The sequence below is a fragment of the Lygodium microphyllum genome, chromosome 28 (genome assembly GCF_053477565.2).
Source record: "Lygodium microphyllum isolate KBCC chromosome 28, Lygodium_microphyllum_v1.1.10, whole genome shotgun sequence".
Taxonomy (NCBI): domain Eukaryota; kingdom Viridiplantae; phylum Streptophyta; class Polypodiopsida; order Schizaeales; family Lygodiaceae; genus Lygodium; species Lygodium microphyllum.
Genome location: NC_141162.1, coordinates 103,615,370 through 103,633,654, shown reverse-complemented (window position 1 = coordinate 103,633,654; position 18,285 = coordinate 103,615,370). Strand labels below are relative to the sequence as shown.

General features: G+C 43.1%; 1 protein-coding gene across 2 annotated transcripts in view; it reads left to right on the top strand.

Annotated features, from left to right (window-relative positions):
* The first annotated feature begins 7,413 nt into the window (after window positions 1-7,413).
* Window positions 7,414-18,285, top strand: part of LOC148011825 (uncharacterized) — a 33,730-nt gene continuing 22,858 nt past the window's right edge. For both annotated transcript variants that reach the window (XR_015689356.1, XM_087670604.1), the window contains exon 1: window positions 7,414-7,787. Coding sequence is in view for 1 of the 2 variants with exons in the window: in XM_087670604.1 (XP_087526730.1) it covers window positions 7,702-7,787 (86 nt within the window). In the remaining variant the exon portion in view is untranslated. The remainder of the gene's footprint in view (window positions 7,788-18,285) is intronic.

Below are 18,285 nucleotides of genomic sequence, written 5' to 3'. Positions count from 1 at the left end.
TGTTGTTGTATGCTAATAGGGGAGGTATCTATGTATTCAATAGCCTAGCAAGTACTGCTCATACTATTCGTAATCAACATAGCTTGTTTTAGTCGGTATAAGATTAGGATATAAGGCTTGTGCAAGGTATAGATAGAGAATAGCCTTGATATGCGCATCTTGATATATTCACTAAGAATCATATGCACCATGTCCAAGTGGAAAGAGGAGTAGGAATAATGTATTCTCCAAGGTGATATTTGGGCAGGATGAGCTTGTTGCAACTAAGCTATTTGTTTTGAACATTTTTGTTCTTTGTAGAAGCTGGGTATTGTCCGAAAGGATGATGTATGCAAACTCATGTTGATCGGTCCTTTCAAATGGTTGTTCGCTACAACATATAGGCCCCATACTAATGTTCAAAGCAACAGAATGATTCATCCAAAAAATTATCCTTGTCGTCATTGAAAACATCAGTATATGCATCTTTACAAATCTATCGCTAGTTGCATCACAAATAGTGATGGTTTGCAATGCAAATAGCGATGATTGAGTACAATATCAAATATAATATTTCATAGAACTACATGGACTCACATAGGGGGGAGAAACCAAAATAGAGAAATGTATCCATAAATATCGCAAAATACAAGTCCATACAAAGGATGAGAAATGTTTCTAAAGAAAGCTATGCAAAAAGACTCAGCATGAAGCATACAACCAAAAAAGGAAGGGATGGGTGCTATACCTCCTCATTGTTCCCTACGCAACAAATCATTGAGAACGGACTCTACAATATGAACAACCAAAAATTAATCTAGAGTACATAATGGATCACAAAAACATGAAAGAGGCATGGCTTATCGGACCATCGCATACATATGATTTTTCGATGATTGCAGTGAGATTGTGTCTCTTTGCATATTGAGTTTCTAATCCCGTGGGATTACATTTTGTGGTCATGTGTGTTGCAAGAGAGACAAATTAGCATAATTAGACTGTCATTCCCAAGATGGTGCACGACTCCTACCTCCAACCATGCCCTCATTGTCTCTCCTATTGCTACTGCCATCATCTTGGAGAGTTAGTAACCCCCTCTACTATCACGTAGTTCTTGCTTCTCTCTAGTATATTTTTTCAATGATCTAGAATGTTGTACTTAAATACTTGTTGGCACAACTCTCTCATGCATGTAAGCATCCTTCTCCCCTCATCATTCACGAGTTAGATAGTGATTTTCTCATCCACTAAGTACCATTACCTTGGTGGGGTGCATCTAAGGTGCACCCTCTCCCACTTGTGACTATGATTTTGGGCATAACCAAGAGACCCATGTATGTGTGGTGTACCTAAGGGATGGCATCTCTTGAAGTAGCACCCATAGGAGTGCCACTCGTGGATGGCTGAGCAAAACCTAGCATCAGGGGAGTGGATGTGCCTATAGGTGTAGCAAATCATGAAAGTGATAAGTGTCCACTCGATTGATAGGATGGGGATACTGTATCAATATCTCTGTAGGACATAGCTAAGTCATCCTCTCTAGAACTGACACGGGAGTGAGGAGTAGTAACCAGCCGTGCAACATTTGTATCTTTGTAGCACCCTTAGAACCACCCCTAGACCGAGGAGAAGAGGAAGTTTGTAGCTCCCTGAGGTATCCACCACAACCACCATCTCAACTAGTCAAGTGCGAGATGTCCATGAACCTCCCTTCCCAGTTTGCTTAGAGTATCGACTCCGTCTACTAGATATCGACATGTCAGAGTGTGCTGAGGTAAAACTCACAAAAATCTCACATGTCCTTGAAATGCGCCATCTGATCTGGAGACGTATGCATGAAGATCTCCTACATTCCCCCATCTATGTACTATTAGCTCATCTTGCTCTTTAGATTGTCTATAGTGACCCGCATAACCTAAAAACAATGTTAACACAATCAATATAATGGTGAAAGTGAAGTACAATAACATATATCTGTAAAGAAGTATGTAAGATAAAAAACATATCGTAAAGTACCAATATAAGCAAATAGTAAATAAATTTGACAACACACGGATGAAAATACAACTGCTCCATGACAAGCTCTTGGCATGGCTTTGGAAGGTCTATGCATAAGTCCCCACAAAAAGAAGAGTCGACTTCACTCTCAAAGAATTCTTGTACTCTTGTCTCTTCCCCTAGATTGCCTATGCTTGTCTCCTCCACATGCTACAAGCCCTCCTCATTCTCTATCCCTTGCAAGAGTGACTCCTCTACTTGCATACTCTCCATGTTCATGCTAGGGACATTGCTTTACCACAAAAGGAAAAAAAAAAGTAGTTGTGACTTTTTGGTGTTGTGGTGAAGTTTTTAAAAAAGGCCATGCACCTACTCATAGTGACCGAGTAAGATAAACATGTTGCATAAATCGTTCAATCTTTTCTTGCAATCTACCTCCAAAATCCGGACGGCCCTCATCAAACGATTGCCCCTACTCCTTCCAACACCACTTTAAACCACTGTACATAGAATATGATCATGGAGAAGCTACGATAACCTACTAAAATAATACTTTGAAGTTTGCCAAAATACTCCATCTCATCCACTATAACGTTTGGATCTGTGGCCCACCGTCAACTCTCTTGCTCAAACTTTGCCACCCATAACACCACAATTTCTCATGGAGCACAAATTGTTAATGTGCTTAACTCAAAAATGTCACCTGCGTGACCATGTTGTAATGTAGACTTTATACTATACATTGAAATGCCTAGATTGCTAGATATAACAACAAAGAAAGCACACATTTACCTTTAGATTGAATCCCTTTGAGAACTCCCACTCCTCCTTAGAGACTTCCTCCCCTTGGCGTAAAGTTGTTGTCAAGGCATCATGCAACCACCTTCATAGGCATGATGTGGCAACTCCTCCATGCCCTTAGGATATCAACCACACCATTGACATGTACTACACCAAAATTCTAATGGTAATATGTGACATTCTAGTAGCTTGAAAAAACCCAACACCTTGAAGAAATAAAAAATGTTTCTTGTTTATGGAGCAAAAACAAAAGAAGATAGTATATAACTGAACAACTTGGTCACACTTGCATCTCTCAATTCATACTTTGCTTGTATACTGATGAGCGCAACGAGCGTCTTTAAGTGAGATACTTGGCACCTATCATATAATGGTATGGACGTCTCCTCTCTCAATGGATCAAATGACTCGATATCCATGGGTAGTAATGCATTGATCATGACCTCCATCTTAGGCTCCAAGATTTGAGGAAGGTTAAGAAGGTCCCCAATATCTTTTATTGTCAAGGGTGCACTAGACAAAGTGCCCTCCGGTAGGTTTGTCGGCTCAGGTACTCCTTCCATTGTATGTCCACGAACTCTTCTACTCTCTCTTTTTTTAAACTTCTCTCTCCTTCTCCCTCCCTCCCTCTTTATTTCTCTCTCTCTCTCTCTCTCTCTCTCTCTCTATTTCTCTCTTTTCCTCTCCTTCTTTATTTCTCCATTTCTCCCTCTCTCTCTCTCTCTCTCTCTCTCTCTCTCTCTCTCCTTTTATCTCCTTTCACTCTCCCCTCCTCTCTTTATTTTTCTCTCCCCTCATACACACACACACACACAGAAAGAGAGAAGACAAGAGAAGAGAAAGAGAGAGAGATAGAGGAGATAATGCACTTATCTCACAGCTCGAAGAAAAATCCCTTTGCACTTTCCTCCTCCATTTTCTTCTTTGCAGCTTCCCTCCTCTTTCCCACCCATCTCCTTCTTCATGGATGGTGGTGGTAGCAGCGGTGGCCTCACACACACACGCACGCACGCACGCACGCACGCGCGCGCACACACACACACACACACTCCCTTGCTTTGAGCTTTTCCTCTCTCTTTCACTCTCTCGCTCTCTCTATCTTTACAAGATCCATGTAAAATGCCGCTCTCAGATTTTGGAGCCTTTTTTTCTCAATATGTTGTAGCTATTGGCATCGCAATATGCATGGTAGAGTGTCACTATATGCATCGCAAAGCGTCAGTATATAGGTATATAGCAATGCAAATAGTATAGTGACACATTTAGCAACATTGCTAAATCTCATCGAAAACTAACTATGCTTCCATTTTCTTGTAGTGGTTGTTGGCTAGGCTCAACTATGTTATCGAGCAAAGTATAACTTGCTTTATTTTCTGTTTCTTACATTGAATCAAACTAGGACTTTTCACGGTGGAGTTCTAAGATCCTTTCAATTGATTGCTTACTAAAGGATGCAAATACTATCTTTGGATGTGAATATTCTGCTATTGTGATGTATTTTAGGATAATTAGATTATGCATCATATTAAACACGAACGCATTAGCCAAAGTAGATGTTGTCAAGTCAAGTTTGGTGGATGGATGAGCAAGCAATGCATTGTTCCAAGAAACCAAAGGATTGTCAAGAATTGGTTGTCTATTCAATGTTCCATTTGTGATTGTTGCTGTCGTTTTGGAGGCTAAGATGGAGAAGTTATAGTTGTAACAATTCATCATGGAGAATTCTTTTTGTATAGCCTAGCAATACAGCTATTACATGCTTGTTTCAGCCTCTATTTACATGACATGGTGCACATCTTGTAATGATGATATCAACCATGTGTTGTTAGGATGTGAGAATGAGGATAGTGCTTAGCAAAGCTATCAAAACTTGCATTTGTTTTGTATATCTACTCCTTGTTTGTGAGGCAGTAGTTTGATGATGCATCATGACTACCCCACAAGTTGAAGTGCACTAGTGATGCTTGCACATTTTGTTGCCCAATATATTTGAAATTTGTGTATATTAGACCAACTTGTAGTATATGGTTTTAGTGATGCTTTTTTAGAAGCCATAGTTTTCCCTTTTCTAGAAGACCTTAATGAGGTTCTACATTTTGGCATCTATGTATGGAGTCCATTATTATTGTGGATCCTATTAGCATAAAAATGTATATTTATCCATTAGAATAGTATACTTCCATGATTGAATGTATTCTTATAGTTAATCCATATACTTGAAAATACAAGAAAATATGCTCAACTATGTCTAAGCAAAATGAAACATGATCTCTTTTAAATGATGCATTACATGAATAATACTTACGAGTTTTTTGAGTTAATTTGATTTGGTTAGAAGCTTGTCATATAGCTTAGCACATTTTGTTAATGAAGAGCACCTTGCAAAAATAAAAATGGAAAACCAAATATTTGTTTGATCAAAGTTTGAGATGTACCTTTTGTTTAGGACTGAACTTATAACTTTGTACAAGCAAACTAGTAAGAAAAAAGCACACATAATAAACATGTTATACAAGCAACATGCCAAAGAGCTTGCATAGGTGTACAACTTGGATATTGTCTAATTATGGATACTATGGTAGCTAACTTTGGGGATATATTCTTTTTAGATGGCCTAGGTGGATCTAGAAATAATTTTCTTTGTAAGTATTTGCTTGCTTAGTAGTAACGTAATCATCCTATGACAAGGCTACATCATCAACTTGCAGTGCTGCCTTACATCTACTAGATGATCATATTGATCACTCAAGGTTTATAATCCCATCACAAGTAGATAGTTGATTAACATGTAATGCTCTTGTTTGGATTGACTGTGCCCAGTTGTTAGGACAACCAAGCCTTATTTTACAAGATGAGGTTAGATTAGCAAGGAATAGTAGGTTGCTTTAGTATTGTTGCTTTGCTATATTTTTCAATATTGTTGCTTTGGTGTATCCTTTGCATTGGAGTATGTTACATGGTTAGATTTGGGTTAAAATACACATACATATAATAGTAAACATACGTGCACACATATATTTACAATAAGAGTCAATAGCTGAGCACATGTGATGGACGATTGATCATCAAAGAGTGGAGGCCAACATGAGCAAGGTAGCAATCAAAGCTCGCAATGCCATGGAAGCTCACATTACACCAACATGGGTTTATGCATGTGCATGTGTACATGCACACTCTCTCTACATAAGCTATGGAGGGTCGGGAGATGGAAGTTGCAAGGAAGGAGCATGGAAGGTGCAAATGGAAGGTAGGATGGATGAGAGAGAGAGAGAGAGAGAGAGAGAGAGAGAGAGAGAGAGAGAGAGAGAGAGAGAGAGAGAGAGAGAGAGAGAGAGAGAGAGAGAGAGAGAGAGAGAGAGAGAGAGAGAGAGAGATGTGCACGGCAAAGAAGTGAGGCAAGCAACTTCACTTCTATCACAATGCTGCTTCATGGAGCAACCTACTCCTCATTGCATGCTACACACAATGCTAGTATAATATTCATGTAGCTTTGCAGACTACAAATTCATAAAGTAATATTTTTTCCCCATTTTATTCTCCAAGCAATCTAATTTGACAATTGCTTGTTTGATAGCAATACCATTTATAACGAAAAAGTATTGACATCACAACAATTCGTACATCAAGTAAGTATTGTAACTTGCAACATACGATACTGCATTATTGATAAGTGTCCATAGCCATTTACATTGCATGAAACCATTGATTTTCTATTTAGAGATTAAGGATTACAACTAGTTTGACAACATTGTAACCAAATCTAACTCGTTTGTAATCATTCATGGATGTGAAATATGTCTATGTATGGAAAACATATTACTGCTTTCTCATAATGTGACATTGATAGTATTTTATCATCAATCTTGTTACCCTCATAAGAAAAGTGCCAAGAAGAGGCTATAATCATGTAAGGCAAGTTAGGGCCGGGTTGCACCCAACATCTATAGGGGGAGGGGGGTTGAGATATACTTGTAGGAGCCTAGTTGTAGTTAGAGCTTGTGCGATTAGTGGCTCTATACAACATTTTCATTACCCTCCCTCGCATTTTGGAAAAGGGGAGCTTTAGCACTATGTTAGTAGTGCTCAAATTGTAGCTCTATTGCTTTTCTTGAAAAGACTATAGGCCATTAAAGAATGCTGAGCTAGCAACATTTATGTTGCAGTAGGATTGATGGAAAGTTCTTCACGATTTTGCTCTTACCCAAACTTGGTATGACCACAAGGCTATGAAACCTTTTTTGTTTTCCATATGGAGTTGTTCTTGTGAGAGTTTTCCTATGAGAACAATTTTTAGGAAGGAAAAAGGTTTCTCAACAGAAAAGCAGGCAAGATGGGGGATCTAATAAAAAAATTAAAATAGACTCTAGTCAAAAGTGCAAATCCTATTTTTAGGCATGTTGAGGACGGGTCCACTTGTCCCACTCCATTTTAGGAAATGGTTTTTGGGAGATACACCCACCCCTTGGTGTTCCTTAAAAAACCAATGTTTTTTGAGAAATTTCGAAACCTCCCATGTGGCTAGAGGGGTTTCCGGTTTTCTCAAAAAACCTTAAGAAAACCCCCTCCCAAAACCCCTACGAGAACAACTCCCATTTTCTCCCCCCTCACCCTTGAGCAACGTGGCTTATCGAAATAATAATATTTTGCGCTTTCTAAAATGCCTATTGAGAGAGAGAGAGAGAGAGAGAGACAGAGAGGAGTTCCCACGGGAAAAACCTCTGTTGCGGCTGCCTCTGGTTGGCCCTCGAATCGATCGAAACCAGCTTTTGGTTGCCCCTCGCGAGAACAGCTCCTTGCTTCCCAACAGATTCAGCTAACACAGTCGTTAAAGAGCGATCAAGCACAATCGCGAATGCCAAATCTGACAGACGACTGTGGGTGTTCGAGCATGTTCATCGGCCGACGGGCAGCGTACGGACAGACATGAACAACCCGCAGATGTCTTCCAGCGCCGGACCAAAGAGGAAAGGCTTCATCTCAGAAGGAGATGTCGCTCTTCTTCTCCGCAGGTACTTGTGCGTCCTGCCTTTTCTGGTACAGTGCAGCCTTTATTTCCTCGCTTTGTCTTCCTTTTTATTGAATAACGTTAACATAACAGAAACCGCATTCTAATGTTGCAGCTCGATAGCTGCCATGTATGTTGAAATCTGTAGCATTTTGAGTATTATGAATGGAAGTTCATATGCGTGTTGCCTGGAGCACTGATCTTAAACAAAGTAGATCTAAATTAAGGGCACCATTAAGTGCAACATCTACGAGGCCACCTTTTGGACTCCCCTTCACCATTTCGAGTTTCTAGTGATGCCACTTGGGTTAACCAATCCCCCAGCCAGAGTAATTTTCAGCCCATTGAGTGTTATTATGTTTATAGATGACCTTTTGGTGTATAGCTTTTGGATGCCAACAAGTTCCAGAGTATCAGATAGAATTGGAGACTAGCTTTCAGTTATCAACAGGCTGTATCCGATTGGTTAGTGTGTCTTAGATGGATCCCTCACCCCACCAAAGGGAAGGCTATTTTGGAGTAGCATCTTTCTTAGTATCCATAGAGCTTGACTCTTTTTTGAGTATGATAGTGTTCCATCACATATCTGCGTAACAATATGTCTAAATGCTCAGCCCCTTTTAATATCAATTGAAACCTTGATCATGAGCTCTATCATCAAGGTAGGGGATGGCCAGAAAGTCACGGTTGTTGACTATTGCTCGTTACTCACCAAATTTGACACCATTGGACCTCCTAAAACCAATGATGAGTAGTTTATTTTATTTCTAAGCAAGCTGCCATCAAATATTTCAATCTCATGTAGTGGATAATCTCTTATCCTTGTTGTCATTTTAACAATTTGAGTGTCATCCATTGCAGCATGACACATATGCATACTCTAGCCTGTATGTTTGTGACTCCCACCGCTGCTACCTAGTAAGTGTGACTCTGGCCTAGCAATAACTTCTTGTAGCATTGGGTTATCCTCTTTGTCGAGAGATGGTGCTCTTGCAATTTGAGAAAATCAATCGATCCTTCCACTAATTCTCCATGCGGATCTTGTCCTTTGCATGTATGCAAAGTATGGATGGGGCTTAACTACCTCACCTCTACCACCTTTTCACTCCCTCTCTGGCACTAGAGAGTTGTGAGGTATAACCATATCACCAATCACTAGAAGGTACTAGAAAAGGTTGGGATGGGTGCCCTTAACGTCTCCCACCTGTTGCTGGGTATCAGGTGTCTGAGATGGGATTAACTTTGGGATCTTTGTTTGATGAGCAAGGAGTCTAGGAGGCAGTGGTGTGCTTGTGGCATGTTGCATCTCGTTGGGGGCTATTGGTGTCAATACCTCTATGGGCTGTGTCACATCTATCTGCGGCACTACTTCAATCAAGGGCACCTTTGGCTCTTGAGTAACCAGAGGAAAGGGGTGCTTGTGGTAGTTGTAGGAGGTTGAGGTAGTGTCGTGCAGTCTGGTAGTCTGAGGTCCTTGACTACTGTCTATCATCCCTTTGCGTATCTTGGCAGCATTGGCCACCCTACTCATGTCCCTATTTCTTGTTTGCATGCTCTTGCTATAACTGGCCCTATCTCCTCCTCTGTCTAGCATTACGCTATCTTTGGTGCTTTGCATCACTTCTTTGCGGTCTTGGTCTACTGCCTCCCTCATCCGTGAAGGAGGTTTGATGCTGTTGTGTCCTAGGGCATTCTATTGCAAGATGTTTGATCATTTTGTAGGGAAGCACTTGCCAGGAAAATGCTTTCAAATCGGAGGCATTGATTGATCAAGCCTCTCAGAAGAAGGGGAAGGACCAAAAGAAGAAGAAGGAGGACAACAAATCTAAGAAGGATAAAGAGAAAGAATTGACTTGCCATATTTGTGGTAAGACCTCGGCCATTGGAAGAAGGATTGTCTTGACAAGGACAAGGACACCAAGGACACGAAGGATTCTGTAGCGGTGGTTGCACCCTCATCAGCTGCTTTTCTATACTTAGCGGTCATTGAGGACTCTACACCGAAGACTTCTGATGCTGCGATGACAGCTCCCCAGGCTCGAGAGTGGATCGTGGACAGTGGTGCCTCACGACACATGACTACTTCGATAGTTGGTATTGCCCATTTGCAACCCTCGCGTGGGTAGATTCTCATAGGAGACAACTCTTCTGTATCTATTGTTGCATGGGGCGAGATGTTGCTGATTCTAGATGGACGTGGTGGTACCCACACTTTCGAGGTGTTGCATGTGCCAGGGTTAGGGTATAGAATGACATCTTTTGAGGCTTACTTTGGGACTAAGCCCGATGTCTCTTATTTCAGGATCCTATGTGCATATCCTGAAGCCACAGCGTGGCAAATTTGAGTCGGCTTCCTGACAGCAGGTGTTTGTATAGCTCTTGGTTCCAAGGTTATCGCTTGTATGATCCTGTAAAACGGGATGCCTACACGAGCCAAGATGTGCGGTTCATGGAAGTTCCGGCCACAGAGGGGGGTGAGGAGTACCCCGCACTTGGAGATCCTGGGGAGAGTTGGGCTCCCAAGACAGTTCCTTTGGAGCCAAAGCCTCTTGATGGAGATTCTTCTTTAGATTCTGAGTCTACTTTTGCCCCAACTACCCCAGTGGAGATCCCGCCGGTGGATGTACTTGAGTCTTTAGTGGATGGAGAGTGCCGAGGAGAAATCCGGCCTTCTCCGCATTGGGCCTGTGACACCCTTTGAGATTCAGGAATTGAGGGAGTCCCTGAGGAGTGGGAACTGCTGGATGGACTGTGGAGGTCACGGAGGCACTAGGCACATACTACAAAGCTTGTTTGCTCTAACTACTGTTTGATGTCCCGTGTTATGCAAGTTAGAGAGCCTACGTCAGTGAAGGAGGCTTTACAGTCTGATCAATGGCGGATGGCGATGAAAGCCGAGTTGGAGGCTATTGAGCGGAATGACACTTGGTTCCTTATGCCTCGTCCCTCTCATAGGAAGGTGATTGGTGTCAAATGGGTCTTCAAGACCAAGTACCATAGTGATGGCTCTTTGGACAAGCACAAGGCTCGCCTTGTTGCTAAAGGTTTTGCACAACGCCCAGGTGTTGACTTCCATAATACTTTTGCCCCTATAGCTCGCATGGCGAATATTCGTGCTGTTCTTGCCTTGGTTAGCCATAGGAGATGGCGTGTTTTTTAGTTAGATGTGAAGTCGACCTTCTTGAATGGTGATTTGAAGGAGGAGATCTATGTAGAGCAGCCTCCTGGATTTGGTTCTTCAGATGGGCAAGGTTTACAGGTTAAAGAAGACCTTGTATGGCCTGAAGCAGGCTCCGCATGGTTGGAAGGAGAAGATTGATTCGTTCCTCCAGGCCAAGTTGGGATATTGGCACTCTAGGGCCGATCCGTAGCTTTATGTTCATACTTCCGAGGGAGGTTGTGTGTTATTTGTTTTGTATGTTGATGACTTGATTATTGGAGGTGCTCATACCCAAATTGTCGAAGAGACAAAGGCAGCCCTACACCAAAAGTTCGAGATGACGGATTTAGGACTTCTCCATTTCTTTTTGGGCCATGAGATTTATTAGTCTCCGAGGGGGATTTTCATCTCTTAGCAAAGATGTGTATAGGAGCTTTTGGTGACTTTTGAGATGTTGGAGGATTGTCGGTCCATTTCTACTCCTATGGATCCGAATTGGAAGGCCACTTCACAGGTAGATTCTCCTTTGGCAGATGCTACTCGCTATCGTCAGCTGATTGGATCATTGATTTGGCTCCTCAACACACGGGTTGATCTATGTTTTGTTGTAGGTCTCTTGGCTGGGTTCATGAGTGCGCCTCAGCAGGTGCATTGGCAGGCTGCTCAGCGGATACTACGGTATTTGAGGGGGACCTCTGACTTAGGGATTCATTATCCAGCAAGTACAGGTGCTTTTGATCTTGTTCTTGCAGGTTGGAGTGATTCAGATTGGGTTGGCGATGTGGATCAAAGGCGGTCTACTACACATTATTGTTTTACCTTGGGTGTTGGTGCTATCTCTTGGAGTAGCAAGAAGTAGCCCATGGTAGCCCTATTTTCGATTGAGACAGAGTATCGGGCTGTGTCTTCTACCACATGTGAGACTGTGTGGCTTTGGCGGTTGTTGGAGGAGCTTGAATGCCTCTAGACTCGTCCTACTATCTTGTGGTACGACAATGAGAGTTGCATTGCCTTGGCGCACAGAATCCCGTATTTCATGCCCAGACAAAGCACATGGAGATCCAGTATCACTTCATCAGGGAGAAGCTTCTGGATGCGACTATCGATGTGGAGTACTGCAAGATGGAGGACAATCTTGCAGATTTGTTCATGAAGGCGCTTCCCCAAGCTCTTCTTCGGAGACATGCCAGATCCCTTAGTCTTATCATTTATGACCTATCCAGGATCTCAGAGGGGGTGTTAGAGATTGTCATTCCCTGGACAGCCAAGAGTGTTATAGTGTGCAGAGCAGGACAGAGCAGCAGCCATGTCAGCAGCCATGCCATCGCTGCCAGGGCAGATGCCACGTGGCAGTCTGCAGTCTGGCAGGTGCAGTCGGGCAGCTGCAGTCGAACAGTTCTGCACCTTAAATGCAGCCGACCTGGTCATTATTTGGCATTTCTTTCTGCTATTTATTACAGCCCCTCAGCACATTGTCCATTACTGGTATCTGACAGATTGCAGCCTGCTGGTGACAGAGACAGCACTCTGGCTGATGGAGATCGAGGTCCTCAAGGCGGAGACATACGCAAATATTCTCTTTGCACCTGTGTATAATTTTGCATTCTTATACAGCATTCTTCACTGCAGATTTTTTACGTTTCACTGTCTCGTTCTCTCTCTCTTTTCTCTCTTCGTTCACTCTTTGTCACGGTCTTTGGCTTCCGCATTGCTTCACTCTAACACTACCAATCTCAGAAAGGTATGATATGAAGTACTCAAGGTTGGGAAAAGGGATGGTGATGGTAGTGCCATCTCTGAGTGATGAGCACCTCCCTCATCCTTGAAGGAGGTCTTGCACTACTGTGTCCTAGGGCATTTTGTTGCAAGATGTCCAGTCATCTTGTAGGGGAAACACTCGTCAGGAAGTCGTGTATGTGACTGAACAGGTGTGAAAACCCTGTGGATGGAGTAGATCTTGATGGTCAGGGCAAGGGAATGTATGGACTCTTGTGGGCATGATGACTTGGACGTATGGGTACTTGTGTGGGCCTTTCAAGATTGCATTAGCAAAAGTCCTATCTACTTGTATGACATGTTTGAAGGCGCTACTAATCTTTGAAAGATATGGCTTGAAGTATTCATCAAGGAAGGAAAAAGCGATGGTGATGGGAATGCCATCTTTGAGCAACGAGTAGTCTTGACCCTCCATCCATCTGTCAATAAAGATAAAGAAATACCGAAAGGGGCGCTGGTTTTAGGGCTGACAGTGTGTCCAATGTCCAAGATGGATTGGTAAATGTTTGTGTTTCAACATTTAATTAATTATAGCTTTTTTGCAATTAAGTTATAATGAGGTTATTACCACTCTTCCATGGAAGAAAGGTTGGTTTCATTTATCAATGAGCCAAGGCAAAGATGAGAGAGTCGAAAAAGGCTTCTCTAGCTAGTGGATGTGAAGCAACATTGACTTGGTAGTAATAGTGGGTGCAGAAATAGAGGTAGAGGGAGGCTTGGATGTAACTCCTTTCTTCACTCTTGAATGAAGGTGAGGGTATTTCTTCCATCACTTCTCCTTGGGGTGTGAGGTCTTTCTATAGTGCGGCCACTTGGATATGTTTTGTGCTTCCCCTTGTCAAGATATGCTAGATTTTGCACTGAGGAAACATGGCATATATGGCTAAGATTGAAATACAAAGACTCAGACAGTGACAAGCCAAACTCAAACCCTAAATGCAAAATGCAAAACGCAAAACTCAAAACTCAAACACAGAGAGAAGAAACTCTGAAGTGGATGAATGCTGTAAATGAATGTAAGAGTGTACAGAATATCCAAGGGTAGAACAATGGAGTGTCGGAGAGTGACATCCACGAGAGATGGATCCGAAGTGCTATGACCACCAATCGGAGTGCGGATGAAGAGGAAAACACCAGCGGCAATAGGAAGCTACAAACGCAGCTATAGGATGGCCATCGGCAAGGAGAGGAAGGTCGCCAATAGGTAGATGATGGTTGCCAGCTGCTACCTAGGGGAGAAAAGGCTAAACATAGACTGTAAGGCTGACACTTGATTACGAGGAAGGGCTGCCACCTATCGCCTAGTTGATGGGCAGTTTATGGATTGGTGATGGCAGATGGCCCAAACATAGCAGAGGAGTGAGAGCTTGCACTGAAGGGATGAGATTGAATGGTGGGCAGTGTGTCTATTCATAGATGTTGAAGGGTGCCTCAAAAAATTAGGGTTTTGGGAAACCATTGAAACTCTCTTGAATCGTGCACCAAATTTGCGTTCTTTATTAATTGAGCATGTTTTAGAGCTGTTTAAAGATGCTAATCAGCGGTAAAATGTGTTTAAGATCAACATCCCCTCTCAGCCTAAAACTAAGGCTCAAAAAGAAGGCTTGCAAGGTTTATCCCAAGGCGTCCCACCCCATAACAGCTAGGGTATTGGACAAAGGGTGCACGTCGACTGCCCAATGGCCTACCAAGACTATAGAGGCGATGATTTATCTTACCAAGGAGTCTAAGCAGTCACCCAATAGAGGACAAGGCATTAGACAAAGGGTGCTCTGCCATTTGCCCAATGGGCTACCAAGCCCTACAAAGGCAGATGGAATCACATTGAAATTTTTTTTTGGTAGGTTGGAAAGTTAATTTTATGGGTGGTGGCTGATTAAGTAATAGTGACCCAGAAGATGGGAGTAGGGATGGTATATTCAACACATCACAAAACAGTACAAGCTTACCCATCCACTCGTGGATGTCGATGACGAGGGAAAGGCCAAGTATCAGGTGAAGAAGGTTAGTGGTGTAATCTGCCAGTGAAAATAGCTTAGGTGTTAAGAAGACTGCTAGGGTTTGCACTGAGGACACATAGAGTGTACGACCACAACAGAAACACAAAGACAGACACAGACACAGAGGGCAAAACTCAAAGCTCAAACCCTAAACGCAAAACTCAAAACTCAAACACAAAAACTCAAACACAAATAGAAGAAGGGAGAGAGAGAACACAACTTTGAAGTGAATGAATGCTGTAAATGAATGTAAGAGTGTACAGTGTGCTCAAGGGCAGAGCAATGTCGGAGTGTGACGTCCACTGAAGACGGGGATCCCAAGTCTGTGACCACCAGTCGGAGTGTAGGAGCGCTGAATAGTGAATGGCAGCTGGCTGGTCACCAAAACGCAGTAGTCTGGAGGTTGGAAACTGGTAAATGCAGCAGTTTACCACCGATCGGGGGTTGAAAACTGTGCACAGTTTGCTGTAAACAGCAGGCTGAAACAGTGTCTAAGAGTGTCAAGGCTGCAATGCTGAAAACGCAGGCTGGCTGACCCTGGAGATGATTGACAGCAGGCTGAACAGCAGCCTAGGACAGTTTGGAGCAGTTGCCAGCAGCTGAGAGTTGTCGCCTACAGCAATGGATAGGCTGAAGATGATGTGGCTGCAGTTGATGATGGCTGGACAGCAGATGGAGGCGGGCTGCAGGCTGGAAACTGGGCGCCAACAGCAGCAGAGGGTGTGTGGGCTGTTGTAACCTGCAAACAAGGATGATCGTTGAATGGGGGCAGCCTGTCTATTTATAGATGTGGAAGGGCGCCCCGAAAATTAGGGTTTCCACTAAACTTTCTCGAACCGCTCCCCGTTTTAGGGTTTCCACTGAACTCTCTCAAACCGCTCCTTGTTTTTAGGATTTTACTCTAAAAGAGCATTTTTAGTGTGTTTTGGGGCTGTTTAAGAGGCTAATCAGCAAGTAATGTATATTTTAGCTCAACATTAGGATCTGTCAAGTGGTTCTCTATACAATCGGATGCATAGTATACTACATCCTGAAGAATGCTCATGTAATAGGTGCCACTTGGACAATGTCCCTCGTGGAAAAATTGTTAACTTGCCCAAATGCCCTAGTACGAAGATGATGAAACTATGCAATGCATAGGGAAAGGTACAACGGGGGGGAAGGGGGGGGGGGGGGAAAGGGGAGGAAAGCTGATGTTGAAGGAAAGTGCTGATAACCTGTAGAATACCAAGAAAGGTAGGAACCTATTCTCAACTTGGATGTCGATACCGAAGAAGGAAGAGGAGCTTGATGATGTCGGTTTTTGTGTGGTGTTGAGAACAAGGACTGGTGCAAATCTTGCAAAAGAAATCAAAATCTGCAAGTACAGAGGTGAGTAGTAAGATGCTCCAAAAAACAAAACTGAAAATAAAGGAAAGCACAGCTAAGTGCAATGCAATGAGTATAAGTATGCAGCGGAAGTCTAAAAAGGGAAAGGCTAAGTGTGTGGCCACTATTGCGTACGGCGAGGTGGGGAAGTGGTCCTAGAAGATGCAATAGATGCCCTTGGAATGGATGCGTAAAGTGCAATACATGAGCCACTAGCAAACCAATCAGCTAAGCCTTCAAGAGTATTGAAGAAGATAGGTTGTTAAGATTGTCTGCGTGTCACATGCCCAGTGGTGACTAGAACAGATGGAGTAGATGGTATAGTAGCGGGAGGCATAGCCCCACTGAATTGGCTGGCCAGAGTGGAGGCAGTTGCAGCATTTTGTTGTAGTTTTCTAGGTGGAAGACTGTGGGCCTTGGTACGACACTCCTCGTCCACATGGCCCAATCTTTGGTAGTGTGTGCAGAATGTGTTTTTCTTAGGAATTTGTTGCTATAGGGGTTGTGTTTCTTTGGTTCCATTGGAGGAAGGGAAGTCACCCTTGTTTTGGCTTTGCTTGCCCTTGCATCTTGCGAGTTCTTACCATTGATGGTTTTCCCTCGAAGAAGAAGCAACTAACCCTTGCCCCTCTGAATGGACGTGTGTGGAGAACTTCATGTGGACTTGATCATGTAGCCATGCGTAATGCAAGAACTAGTACTCAAACTCGTAGAAGGTTGGCAATCTAGGTAGGGAGATAATGTGCTTGATAAAATGGAAATATTTGTCAGGCAGCTTGTTCAAGAAGAACTCGACTTGACCAATGTTTGACTTTGGGGAGCCAGTAGTGGCAAACTCGGCGAGCAACCATTGACATTTGGTCAACTTGACTTTTAGATCATCCCCGTTTTTAATGGAAAACTCTTGAAGCTCAAAATCGAGATTAATATGTTAAGTGCGATCTTGTGCCACATAGTGGTCAATGAGATGACTCCAATCTTAGATGCAAGGGAAAAATATTGTAATTGAGAGTGGAACTCAGGAAGCAACCCTTGCATTAACTCAACATTGGCCATGGCATTGCGGTCTCTCCATTGATAGATATGATCATCGGTGAGCTACTCGAGGGTCCTTGACATAGGCTCGGTACCAACGATGAGGTCCCAAAGACCCTAAGATTCAAGCACTTGTTACATGAATTCAACCAAGTGGTGAAATTTGACCCCTTAAAACGAGTCTTATCTGTGAAGACATTCTTGGCTGTTGCAACAGGAGTGGTAGTGCTAGGAGATAGAGGTGTGTAATGGAGATAGGGTGGGGAAGTGGAGTACATTGGTAAAGTAATCCTAGAGTGTCCACCATGCATATGAGAAGTGTGTATAGTAATTCCAAAGGTATGTCAGATGGGAGAGGATCGAGGTGCAGCTGAAGTGCAGTAGACAGTGTGAGAGTGAGAGACAGAGTTGAGCACGATACCCAATGCAATAGTACTGAATAGAGTGTTAGCTGAAAGTACAAATGATAACCCTTATACCTTAGAGTTATAAGGGGCTATTCACACCCGAACACAGTAAGTGCCCGTAAGTGTGCACCACAAGCACATACAAAATAGTACACATAATCTGGGGGAAAAACCTCTCCTACCGAGAGTAAAAAGTGCCCCAGTGTCCTAGTGATCACCCGCACACTCCCATATGAGCGTAGGCGTAAGTAAGGCGTGTGAGATACCCAACAAACCCCCCTGGAGTGAAGAGTGATCAAGTGTACAAGGATCATCCGCCACCAAAGGACGTCAAATTCAAAGCATCGCGAAATGCTTCAAATTTGTCTCGTGGAAGAGCTTTGGTGAAGATGTCTGCCACATTGCTGGTGGTAGGACAGTAGACAAGGCTGATATCACCTGCATGTAGCCTCTCTCTGACAAAGTGGTAGTGAATCTCTATGTGTTTCGTGCGAGCATGAAACACAGGGTTCCGTGCCACTGCAATGGCACTCTGACTGTCAGTATATAAAGGAGTAGGCTCCGTAACAGATACATCCAAATCAGCAAGTAAGCGTCTAAGCCATACGCACTCAACTGCAGTAGTGAAGGCTGCCTTGTACTCAGCTTCACATGACGACGTGGCAACAGTGGATTGTTTCTTGCTAAGCCAAGAAATGCATGACGAGCCAAGAAAGAAACAATTGCCACTAGTGGAGTGACGAGTATCAAAATCAC